This window comes from Coffea arabica, chromosome 9e, assembly GCF_036785885.1.
Source record: "Coffea arabica cultivar ET-39 chromosome 9e, Coffea Arabica ET-39 HiFi, whole genome shotgun sequence".
Taxonomy (NCBI): Eukaryota; Viridiplantae; Streptophyta; class Magnoliopsida; order Gentianales; family Rubiaceae; genus Coffea; species Coffea arabica.
The window spans coordinates 37,851,001-37,863,935 of record NC_092327.1 but is presented as its reverse complement, the minus strand read 5'-3'; the positions used below and the strand labels follow the sequence as shown (position 1 = coordinate 37,863,935).

The window sequence follows — 12,935 nt, the reverse complement described above, 5'->3', positions numbered from 1 at the left end:
AGCTTGATGCAACAGATCAGTGTTTGCTGCAGCCTGAGCAAGTGATGAAGCGTAGGGTCACCATGAGGGAATCTCAACCCGTGATACAATATTTGATCAAATGGAACCATTTTCCGGACTCTGAGGCCTCCTTGGAAGATAAGAGCTTCATTGATAAAATGTTTCCAGATTTCAAAGTTTGAGGACAAGCTTTCTTTATGAGGAAGGGATTGTCAGGGACCTAGGCGAATTATACCGTTTCATTCACTGAAGTCTGCGTTTTAGGAATAAGTCATTGGACCCAAAACGGTGCCGTGGAACTAATGCTGGTAGTTAGTTAGGTTAGTTCCTTTTGTTATTCACGTGTATTGATTTTCTACTGATTAGGCAGGTTATAAATAGTAAGCTTGTAATAGAATCAAGCTTAAGAAAAGAAATAACAGATTTGTTCTCTCTCTCCTGTTGACGTCTACTCTCTCCTCTCCCTCGCACTCTGTTTTTCCCAATTCTCCCTTCCCTCTCTCTATCCGTCTCAGCAATCTCCCAATTTCTAACTTAGGGCCCTGACACTTTACTGGGAGAGAGTCCCAATCTCGTTCCACACGATCCCAGCGGTTTCTCACCCTCCTTGCTTGGACGTATCATTACTAAGCTACGTAATCGGCAAATTGCTCAAATGGTCCTTCAATGCTGGCAAATCTTATTTTGTTAGTTTTTGAACTTTAGAATAAAGTAAATTATCCATCAACGTATCGTAAGTTTACCACATTCAAATTTCAAATTCTTCTTTTATACATTAACGGTGTATATATTATCAAGAAGATTAGATGTATGATAATGAATTTGATTTTGAATCTGAAATCTAAATTTTACACATATATTATGCATCTAAATATGACAGTGTTTTCAAATTTAAAAGATGGGTTTGATTGTAAAGATATATATAACTTAACTATAAGACCTAATAATGAGGTAACCCCAACCACTAAATTATTAGAAGACTCGTATAAATATAATAATATGAGTTTTTGTCGACATGATGAGCTAATATGCAGTCACACTTCACATAAATTAAGTCATGTGAAACCTTTACTAATCTTATTTTCACAAAATTTGACTTAGTGTACTAATTTATGCACATATATTCGAAAATTACCTGTCTCATTGCCAAGCAACTGATAAGAATAAGTCACTATTGATTTTAGCAATTTAGCGGCAATGTGTCAATGCGATATTTACGGGACTAAAATCATAAATCTATGATAATCAATTTAATTTTGAATCTGAAACCTAAATTTTGCATATGTATTTCGCATCAAACTATGACAGTGCATAAAAAATGTAGTTTCAAATTTAAAAGTCTGGTTTGATTATAAAGATATACATAGCTTAACCATACGACCTAATAATGAGGTAACCCCAATCCCTGAATTATTAGAAGACTCGTATAAGTACAATAATATGAGTTTTCGCAACACGATAAACTAATATGTAATTACACTTCACATAAATACTAATTTACGCACATATATTCGAATATTGCGCGCCTATCTCATTGTCAAGCAACTGATAAGAATAGTTCACTATTGATTTTAACATCGAAGCGTCAATGCAATATTTGCAGGACTAAAATGATAAATCTACGAAATTTGTTTCATGAAAGCTTTTAATATGAAAGTTGGAAGTAAAATCAAATATCCCGAGGAATCTAGGGACTACTATAGCAACTCTGCCATTTTTCAGCCCTGTATCTTGGGACCTTTGGCTTTTGCTTGTCATTATCATTTGGTCGCCACGTGTACCAGTGACTGCTGGTCTGGCAAGAGGGTCGTTGGAATAAGGTGCTGCTTCATCTTTTGGCTGCATCTCAAATACTCATTCCATGGTGAATAGTCGGCACCAGACTAGGTTATTTTGGAGGGCAAACTTGAATACGTGTCATTCTTTAACAAATATTGGGAAAAAAAAGGGACCTAAAATGAAAAAAAAAAGAGATTGAAAAGAAGATTATATTCTAGTTCAGCATTTATACTGGTCCTGCAAAGTTTTGTTGGGCATTTTGTGGCACTATCATGGTCTGTGCTGCCATGCCCATAATTTCATGACGTCAGAAAATTAAGCAAATGATGATTGATCTATAGTTCTTTCCTCGTATATATATATATATATATATATATATATATATATATATAAGGAATTTGGTGTTTTAGTTGTTCTAGAAATCGTTGCATGAAAAGATCAACTATTGTAGCTAACGACAAATTATGAGATTTTTATTCATTTCATAAAATTTTCAAACTTTATCTTTCATCGTGATATGTGGAAACCTAATATACATTAGTTGTATTATTATCTACAGTGTACCAAACAATTGAAATTGGTGATTGTTGAGATGCTCGAACCTAAATCTTGTATGCAATTGGCAGATTTCTTGGTCATGTTCTTGAATTCTCGAGGTTTTTAACATTGTTTAATACTAGAAGAAAAGGAAACAAAAAATAGGCATACTTTTCTTGTAGAAATAAGTGGTTTTTGGTATCTCCAAATTCATTCTCGTCTTCTCTCCAAGTAATGGATAATAACAAAGTCATACCTGCAAAAGGAATAAAATGAAACACGACAGTAGAATTTACAACATCTGAATGGTATTGGCTTGCTTGTACACTGTGGAAAGGCAAAGGTGGGGTGAGTTAATGATAACTGGAAATTGAATTTTTCTTGTTACTAAACTTCGAGCGAATTCTCAATACGATGCACGAATTTGTTTCTAAAAGTTAACCAGTACCCCAAAACAAAAAAAAACAAAAAAAAAAAAGAAGCTAGCACAAACTTTTATTTTAAGGAAATCAAATTGAGATATCAAATCCCAATTAGTAAGTGTTTTTTAGCTCATTTGCCCCAAATCCCAATTAATAAGTGTACAATTTAATCACAATTGAAACTCCAAAATCAGCTTCAAGGTATGCATACAAATTTCAAAGTACTTATTTGTTTAACACAACCGGTATAAGAAAACAAATTTTCGTTTTTTTTTCCTCTCTTTATCCATCATTAGCCTTTCTAAATGCTGCTAGCTCTGAACTTCTTATTAAGTTGGACCAAAAACAAAAAAAAAAAAAAGAAAAAGAAAAGACTTTAATGGTTAAATTTCGTTGTCAAAGACTTGAGATTTTCAAGTCCACCAGTGAAAGTGAGATGAAAAGGGCCTTTTCAATTCAATGGGACAGATACTACAAGTTATATACTTAACTCACATGCATGCTAACGTGAATATGTGATTTATTAAGTTGAAAACAGATGAAATCTGGAAGAAGGCAACAAAACACAGTTTACATATCGCATAAATTTCGGCTTTAACTTTGTCATTCAATTGCCTTTTTCTTCAAATTAATGGACAATAAAAGAAATACATACATACTACCATATATAATCAACTTTAGAAAATTGTTTTTTGCTTTGAACAGTGAAATCTTCTACCTGTGCTACAAGAAGTAGAGATAATTAAACCACTGATGATGTGCTTATTATATCTATACTTTTACTAGGAATCGTTGAAGACATTGCTATGATATTTTCAAGTGCATGGACTGCGCCATTGATGGGTCAAGAAATAGAAACAAGAAGTTGATGAGATATATATATATTTTTTCACACACTTGCAAATTTAGCTTACGAAGATAATCTACTCTAGTCTCTATCTCAACTCTGTCAGCGACAGGAAAATATTAAATGCAACAGACATATTATTTTCTTAGTTCAACGCGCCTGAAAACCTTATTTTCAGACATCTTTATAGCAAAAGACTTTTTTAGTAGATGAATAACAGTTCTGGATGAATGATAATTATGTAAAATTTGAATACAAAATCCAATTTTTGTACATGTGCTATATGAATCCAGCACTGACAGTGTGTATACTGCGTGTGCATGTAAGATTCACTCTTTTATCTTACACCTAATAATTTCCGCTTAGGCGCGCTACGCCACCACAGAAAAAGCTGTGCAAGATGGACAAAAAAAAAAGAAGAAAAAAAGTGGTAGTAATATAAATCGACTTGGAAGCTCTTTGATGCAGATCAAAACAGCAATGGGGTGACTGGAATGACCATTTTGCAAGACAAGTGGAAAAGTTTTAAGGAATAAGTTGATGGAAATTAATATTTAAGGACTTAACTAATGGACTTCTGGTTGAACTGCACATAGGTCATGCTCTGGTCATGCATCCGTGATCATATCAACCGGGAAACAATCCATATATTATAGACTGAATATTTAAGGACTTAACTAATGGACTTTTGGTTGAACTGCCCATAGGTCATGCTCCGGTCATGCATCCGTGATCATATCAACCGGGGAACAATCCATATATTATAGACTGGTTTGAGACTAGTAAAATCTTTGTTTGTCTGTCTAATTTCGATACTATATACAATGGCATACATGATATGAAGTATTAATGCATTCGTTTTTCCAATTCCCTGTGCCTTTCTCAAGAGATGACTTAAAAAATTAATTACTACACACCAGAGATGTATACTTTGATGGAAATTTAGTAAGAGTCTTGAATTTCACCTTTAGTCTTCCCTCATGCCTCTCTGCCTCTGGAATAAGTTTGTGTTTTAAAACTCAGACCGGACTAGCTGGTCGAACACGGAACCGATCAAGTGTCCGGTCCGAGTTATGCTAAAAAATCGGGTAACTAAAAACTCTGTCAAAAATTGGATTTGATCGGGTTTGACCGAAAAAACCGGATTTTTCGGTTCAATCAAGTATTTTTGAAAAAAAAAACTCAAATTTTTTCAATATTATGTTTTGACCCCTAGATTGTTAAAAATTATTAATATACCTCAAATATTGCATACTTTATCAATGTTGTCTTAAAGTTTGGTGTTATTTTTCAATTAAGTCCATAATTTCAATTCTAAAGTTGTTAATGCTCATTAAATAATATAAATTGCTATTTGATTGTTCTAATTTCTTTGTATTTTCTTGTTAAATATATTTGAAACATCAAATATATATGAATATACCTTTATTAATATTAACATGTTATTAGGTATTTTACATATAATATTTTAATTTTTAAATAATTTTTATTTATGACGTCATCCGGTTCAACCCCGATCGAACCCGGTTGAATCCATTGACTCCTGACCCCTGAGTTTGACCGAATCGATACTCGGTCCGATTCTGAAAACATAGGAATAAGTCTACATGAGTCAACGTAAGATGTTGTATTTGTATACAGCAAAATCCCATTTGATAGGAGTATGTATTGGCTGTAAATTCAGACCGGAGCTGGGCTGAATAGATCTCAACACTGACTTTTACTAGTATTATTCCTATACCTGACGAGTGGAAAATTAAACCTCAATTTCCTGGTTATACGAGTCTGAAAACAAGCTGGAAGGTCCTCTATTAACTATGTCCTTCTGATTGAGATGGCTTTTTGAATCTTGACTATCCACTTGTAGTTGGAATTCATTAATTTTTTTTTCTTCCAAAACAGCAACTTATATTTATAAAGATAATCATTACATCATGAGTTTGTACTGAGAAAATGCCTAGACAGACACATTTTCACATTAGTAATTAAGAACGTGGAGTTTTAATGTAGGAAAAAAATTATGCCATGTACAATCTTTGGAATGACTTCCAAATTGACTTTTTTTTTTGTTTGCCTCGATTACCTTCCAGGTAAACTATTCAACTGTAATTAAAAGACACGGCTAAGAAATTGTTTGCATGTGGTCGGCCCTCCATAGACCTTGTTGATAAATTTTGTCTGCATTTCTGCCAGTATCATTTGACTACAGACTATATATGGATCACCAAAACCAACTCCATAAACTCCAAAGCAACGACTCAAACCAACATAATAATACTTCAGAGCTTTGGATTTAGTTCCAAACATAAAACCTTCCATTGCAAAATATGGAACACTGCCGCCAGCAGAATACTCCACCATCTCCTGATCAAAATGCAACACCACCTACCCAGTATCCTTGCGCAGCATGCAAATCTCTCCGCCGTAGATGTTCCGACAAATGTGTCTTGGCCCCTTATTTTCCTTCCTCGGAACCATTGAGGTTCAACATCGTCCACAAAGTTTATGGAGCTAGCAACATCATCAGAAGGTTGCAGGTATAATGCATGCAGCATGGACAAAGCCTCTTTTTTGTTTTTTTTTTTTTTTGCCCTTTTCTTCCTAAATTATGTGGGAATTGGGATGAGACAAATGATGGGCTTAAAGCCCTTAAACCCTATACAACTTAAGTTTGAAGGGGCTGAAATTTTCTGATTTGCAGTGTTTTGACTACTTCACACACTGAATTTAGACCACACACAAAGTGAAGAAGTTACCAATAGATCGTCAAGTCTGCAAGAAGGACGTGTTGATGATATGAAGCCTGAGATATACAAAGGAAAGGAAGATGATATGATATTCTAATTTGGCATGAAATGAATTGATAAAGAAGGAAAATGTGGGCAGCCAATTTTATTCCCTAACTTTGATACTATATGATGTCTCTTTAATCATCTTCGACTAAACTTTGTTGTCTGATTTACGCACAGCTCCATGCTTGCCACCTTTTTCTTGGATGCATGTACTACTGCAACTTTTGCGCATGTTACACATTTTTGCATGCATTATTTAAACTTAAATTGGTCACGTCCATTACCCTACAATTCAATGTGAGTGATCGGAACTAAGTTGCAAACCTGTATCATTGTGAAATTGAAAATTTCGGCCAACGATTGAACAAATCATCATCAATTTTGAATTTTCAGGAACTTCCGGAGCATCAAAGATCAGATGCTATGAAGAGCATGGTTTACGAAGCTGCTGCAAGAATCAGGGATCCAGTTTACGGTTGCGCTGGTACAGTGACCCTCCTTCAGCAGCAAATTCTGGGGCTTCAAGAAGAGTTGGCGAAAGCGCAGGCCGAGATCCTTAATATGCAATGCCAGATTGCCAATTTAGTCTCGTTAAATTGGATGGAAATGTTTCCGTGGCAAGAGCAAGAAACCATTAATGTCTCGGGGCTGCAGCAAGATATTATCCATATATCGGAAAAACAGCCATGGGATGACAGTGACACAACTAATTTTTCTTTAGAACAACTTTGTACACATGAGAAAGCTATGGGCATATGACTGGTGACCATATATATATCTATATATATAGGGCTGAAACTGATCAAAAGTTTGCAACGCCATTCTAATATATATATTTAGGGTGCCTTTAAACGTTGATGTTTGAACGGGATTGGATACTTTAATAAATACATGTATGCCCATTGAGTGATCAGTGGTTCTTTGATTGTTAGAGAATACTGAATAGTGTTTTTCTCTCAGTTGATGGCAGTAATACAAGGTTTATGACAGAGTAATTTTCTCATTATTGCATTAACGAAACTTGCTACATTATTTTGTTACTGTATTTGCATCTAATAGGCAGCAAAAAGTACTAGCCTGAACCAGGGGGACTTCATCAATATCAGCAATTATGCAACTGTCCAAGCTATATTTGTGGGTACTAAAGTTTCAACCTAGATTAAGAATATCAATTGGTTATGATTAATGGAACTCATGTTGGGGTCTCATCTTTCATTTTACCTAATACTACAACCGTGGTAAAAATTAAAAAAAAAATGCTCATCTTTTCAACGAGTGGCAACAACTCAGCAATTGGCATACCCCAAAAAGAAAAGGGTTCTAACAAAATCACATAACAAAGTTCTTCAAATGGACTTCCCATGAATGAAATGATAATTCCCTTCAATCCAATCATCATAAACCCTTGTTTGCATTGCTATTTTTCTATAAACTATTTTTTGAATTTTTTAGAAATATTGCCTCGATATATTTTTGGGTCACGTTTTTACCTCACATTCGTAACGTCTAAAAAAAAAGTGCTACTCTATTAATTTTTGAAAAAAATTTCAAAAATTCCAATCCAAATGGGCGTTGTGTATTCAGTTTGGACCTTGATCCATTGCATCGACCCAAATGGCCTGTGGTTTGCTGACCTTTCTTGATTTCACCTACACTGGGTTCCTTTGGTTGTTAGCTAGGCTTGGGAAAGAAAGTACACTCGTTGTACAAGAAGTCCAAAATTTTGATCTATAATCAATGGGCTCTGTCATACTTTGTAGCCCTTTTGAAATTTCAAAAGATTAATATATAAAATTAGCAAAGTCCAGTGACCCAGTTGCATCTATTGAACTATTGTAATTTTTTAAATTTCAATTCATATCAACCTTTATGTCGAGTGACTTTTATTTTCTCAAAAAAAAAAAAATTTTTTTTTGCTTTGAGCTCTTAGGCGGCCTAGCACATGGATCAGCAAGATACTAATTTCATGCACGCAATTTTCACACCCAAAAAAATATATAAATAAATACACCTGCTTGCAGATCTTACTGGACCAAAGGGGTGCCTGGCACCATCCTTGAATTTTTTTCGCTGCCGGTGGGATTTGAACCCTCACCTACAGCCCAATGAGAGACTTAAGTCTCACTTGATGGCCACTGAGCCAAGCCCAGTGGTTAAATACACCTGCCTGCATGATAAGCACTCTATCTTTCCAGAAGAAACTAGTTTTGTACACATTCGTTGAATGGGAATTGTTTAAAAATAATAAATTATTTAGTATAGTTTATAAAAATATTTGCATAAAATACAAACTTATTGTATAATCTATTATAACCTTTCTTAAATACATTACTATGTGCACATGGTTATTTAAAAAAGTCTTATAATGTAAATTTAAACATCTAATTCAGTGATTAATAATTCAAAAATGCAAAAAAAAAAAAAAAATTGACGATATGATAACATTCAAAAACTTGAAAATAGGCAAGATCAATCTTGGCTGATCTTCTGTAAACAAAAGAATGGCCAACCCGTTACCAAAACATCAATTTTGGTACTTAATATAAATGGCTTAAAGGTTAATGTGAAAAGAAAAGAAACCGAATGAAGTATTAATAAAAGATCAGAATTCAGAATCAATCAAGTCATAGGAACACAGCAACCTTCTAAATCTATTCATGGCTAATAGAAGCAAAACGAAAATATAAGATGTATTTTGCTCTTAAGTAAAAAACATAAAAAATCTAAATAGTCTGATGTATATTGCATGACGTGAACTGCTATATGACAATGAACTTGATGCCTTGCCATTTTATAATCAGTGACACCTTCTTGTTCTTTAGAAGCTTTTTACCAAAGTCTAAAAAAAAACATTGAAAACTGCACAAAATTTTTTTAACCCCAGAAACCTAGAAAAAAAAAATTAGTACATTGTTGAAGACAATTAATAAATTGTCAAAGGCAATTAAAAAATCTTGTGAAAACACATAGTTTAAAAGGCCACTTCTAAATCACTAACCAAAAAGCAATATGTGTTCTACTTGAATTGAAGAGTGAATCCATAAATTGAAATAACAAATTAATTACAAAAACCTTGCCAGAAATAAAAACCAAACTGTAACTTTTGAAGACTTACTTAGAAAATTCAAATTCAATGACCTAGCTATGAAGAAGGTGTAGGAAATTGCAGACCACATACAGCAAGTATAAACAAAGTTCAAATTCGGTCCTTGCATTGAAGGGAATAAAAACGAAGTTCCAAATTCGGTCCTTGCATTGAAGTTAAAAAAAAAAATTCCAAAAAAATTGGTGGAAAAGTGTAAACATTTTCACTACTTGATAAAGTGATGAGTAATAGATCGAGAACCATATATATGAGTAAAAATGTAGAGTATCTGCGATAGCGATAATCTGATAAAGATAATCTAATATTTGAATTGATATTTCGAACTTTTGAGTTGAAGATGAGAGAGAGTTAAAAACATAATTTAAAATTATTTATACTAATCCCCAGGAAATTTAGGCTTGACGATTAGGGTTAAGGAAAAAAAAATGGTGAAAGAATGTAAGAGATAATTATAGAAGGATTATCTAGAATTGTAAAGACAAGAAAAAAAAGAGGGATGGAATAGCGTAGGTTATTAGGGGGTTAACTCATAAAGTGCGTTGCACCTAGTTGCCCTGTCGATAAGCCACCTAGGAACGAGGCAAAATAAAATGATAAGGATGAGAATACGACTTTATTATATATATATATGATTGGAAATTGAGGTACTTATAGTTGACTTAAATCTCAAATTTTATTCCACCTTTGGGCGATTGACGTGTTTCTGAATTTCTTTCTTGAGTTCCTTGAAATCTATAACACCATAAATTGGTGTTGTATATATCTCTATGATTTTCACACCAAAACCTAAATGAATAAAATTTTCAAACTCCAGCATTTTATTTCTTTGGTCCTTAAATTTTTTTATTCAACGATTAATCTTTTTAGACGCTGTTTTTTAAAAAAAAAAAAAAAACTACAAATTTCATCACACGCGTTCAGATTTTCCTAACTAGAAACGTTTAAAGGTCTACGTTAAAGATTAAATATACATTAGGGATCGGGTAATCCAACTTAAATTATTATTAGTCCAATATACCTTTTTTTTATACTACAAATTTCATCACACGCATTCAGATTTTTCTAAATATAAACTTTTCAATGTCAACATTAAAGATTAAATATATATATATATAGTAGGGACTTGATAATCTACCTTTAATTATTATTATTGGTCCAATATACCACCCTTTTTTCCAACTTGGAGTTGTTCATATTTTATTTACAGAAAAAGAAAAGACTCTCTCACACACAGACTCGCATTTGGTCAATGTGATGATGCCACAGCTGAATTCATCATATTCTGCATTCATTTGTCAAAAACGTGTAGAATATAGTCATATACATACAATACAAGTGCGTATTTGGTACATGGCTTTCCAGATTGAGATAGATAAGTATGACTTAGGTCGGGCATCTTTCTGTTTTCAGTCTACCTACCTTGGCCACCATATGAATATGATCACTCCATGATTAAGCAGTCAACTCGTGGCTCATGTGCAATTCTGTGCAGCAGCTTCAGCAGGCCCAGAGGGGGGGGGGGGCAAATAATGGCGAAGCTGTAATACAAATTCTGAATGTACAGAATAATATGTTCTGTATTTAAACCATGTTAGAAAATTTTCATTTCTGATATTCTTTGTCCCAAAATGTAGAACTCTTTTAAGGAGTTCTTTCGCCTAAGCCAGGTTAGAATTCAGATGGTACAATTAAACCGAGCATTATCCCCTTGCGACCCTTCCTCCCCCACCTCGCGATTGGTCTATATGTCCAGAAGCTAGCCTGCTCTTTATCTTCTGGGATAACTTAGTTTGTAAGAAGTCCAGTATGAAATCAAGTGCCAAGAGTTATGGATCAAACTTGTCCTATCTTCAGGAGTTGGGTCCTGGTCCTTAAGTTGCAGTAGCCAGAAGTGGCATCCAACTCTGGATGAGAAATGCGTTACAGAAGAACAACATGTTTGATGCCACTGGCTTTTTGCGCGTATACCGAAGGAAGCAAAGAAAAAAAAAAAGGCGCTCATGGTCACAGACACGCTTTGCTAGTTTGCTTGCAGTTGGATGCATTTGGCTCACTGATGATATATGTCTATATCGACAAGTTTTAAGTTTGTTGGTTGCATTGTATAACTTGTACTAACATGTTTCTGAAGTCGTGTCTATTCTATGGTGAAAGCAAGATCCATCATGTAATCTAATTAGAACAAAGTCGTTGGTTTATGAGTTGGTGTATTTACTTGCAGTTTCACGCGTTAAATTTAATGTAGTTCATGTGTCAATCAATCCCCAATTGAGAAGAACACATATGATAGATACATCTAGGTTCTAGTATACTGTTACTTCCACAAAAGAAAGACAGAAGTGATGATTCGTACGTGTATATATATATTCCAACTAGCTCTTTTGATGATATGATAGATAAAAATCTTTCCTTTGGCATTGTGGGTCTACATGTGGTGCACATCATCCGAACGTGTGGATCCTCCCAAACTGGGTTTTCATTTTTCAATATTCCAACGTGCATGGTTTTCAGCTAATGAGTTATAAGAGATCCCCTGTTCTTGACGACATAGGCAGGTTTTCTGCTAGTAAGCTACAGAGATCCGCTGCAAGCAGCTAATCAGCTTGAATATACAGCGAGTTACAAGAGTTGAAGGACTTGGATTAAGGTTATGTAAATAGGCCGCCCACATTAAAACTGCAGAGTATTTGTTTTTCATGCAAACGTCCAAGTGACGGCTTCCCCACAATTCATATACTAGCTTTTTACATTATGAAAGGAAAGGAGGAATAAAAGTTCCGATAAGAAATTGTACGAAACCGTGTGGACAGCCGAATTAGGGGACAGCCGTTTTCGGGACCCTGAACTGTCTCAACACTTGATGCTGGGGAATGTGGGATGAGCCCATGCTGCAAAAAAGACCGTCCACAAAAATACAAGAAGAGGAAGAAGAAGAATGATGATAATAGTAATATATTGTAATGTATATATCCATGCGTATAATCTGTATTGGGTATGAATATTTTTTTCACAGTAGTACATTTTCAGTTGAGCCTGCTGAAGAAATTTTACTCGGCATATATATAACATCTGTTAAAATTTTTTTTTTTTTTGAAAAAAAAAAACATGTTTTAGAGTGTTCAATAGGATTAAGCCCGCCCACCTGATCATTTATTAGCCTGCAAAAACTCATCAACTGATACTTCCGAACTGCTGTCAAGTGTAAAAAGAAAATGTTGGTGTTGCTCTTCCTCTTGGTCTTTCCTACTCGAACCAGTCCAATTAAGCACAAAAGTTTGGTCGCACTTTTATGAAATGGAATAGACCTAAAGAGGACATGTGGAAGCCAGACTGTGAATCCCCCCAACATTGCGACGACTCTGGCTGCTTTTTTGGTGGAAATTGCTTGCGTTTCGTATATAAATTTGGTCTTCCCAGATCCGAATTTTCCTATGTATGGATAATTTGCTGCA

General features: G+C 34.4%; 1 protein-coding gene across 1 annotated transcript; it reads left to right on the top strand.

Annotated features, from left to right (window-relative positions):
• Positions 1-5,912: 5,912 nt before the first annotated feature.
• On the top strand, positions 5,913-7,136 carry LOC140014714 (LOB domain-containing protein 1-like). Its single transcript, XM_072065815.1, has 2 exons — positions 5,913-6,122; positions 6,771-7,136. Exons 1-2 carry the CDS (start codon positions 5,913-5,915, stop codon positions 7,134-7,136), a joined length of 576 nt encoding a protein of 191 aa, XP_071921916.1.
• Positions 7,137-12,935: the final 5,799 nt, after the last annotated feature.

Excerpts from the sequence above, each read along its gene's own strand:
- LOC140014714 (XM_072065815.1), top strand. The coding sequence starts at position 5,913 with ATGGAACACTGCCGCCAGCAGAATACTCCACCATCTCCTGATCAAAAT. Across the intron at positions 6,123-6,770 it reads ACATCATCAGAAGGTTGCAG|GAACTTCCGGAGCATCAAAG; the intron begins GTATAATGCATG and ends TTGAATTTTCAG.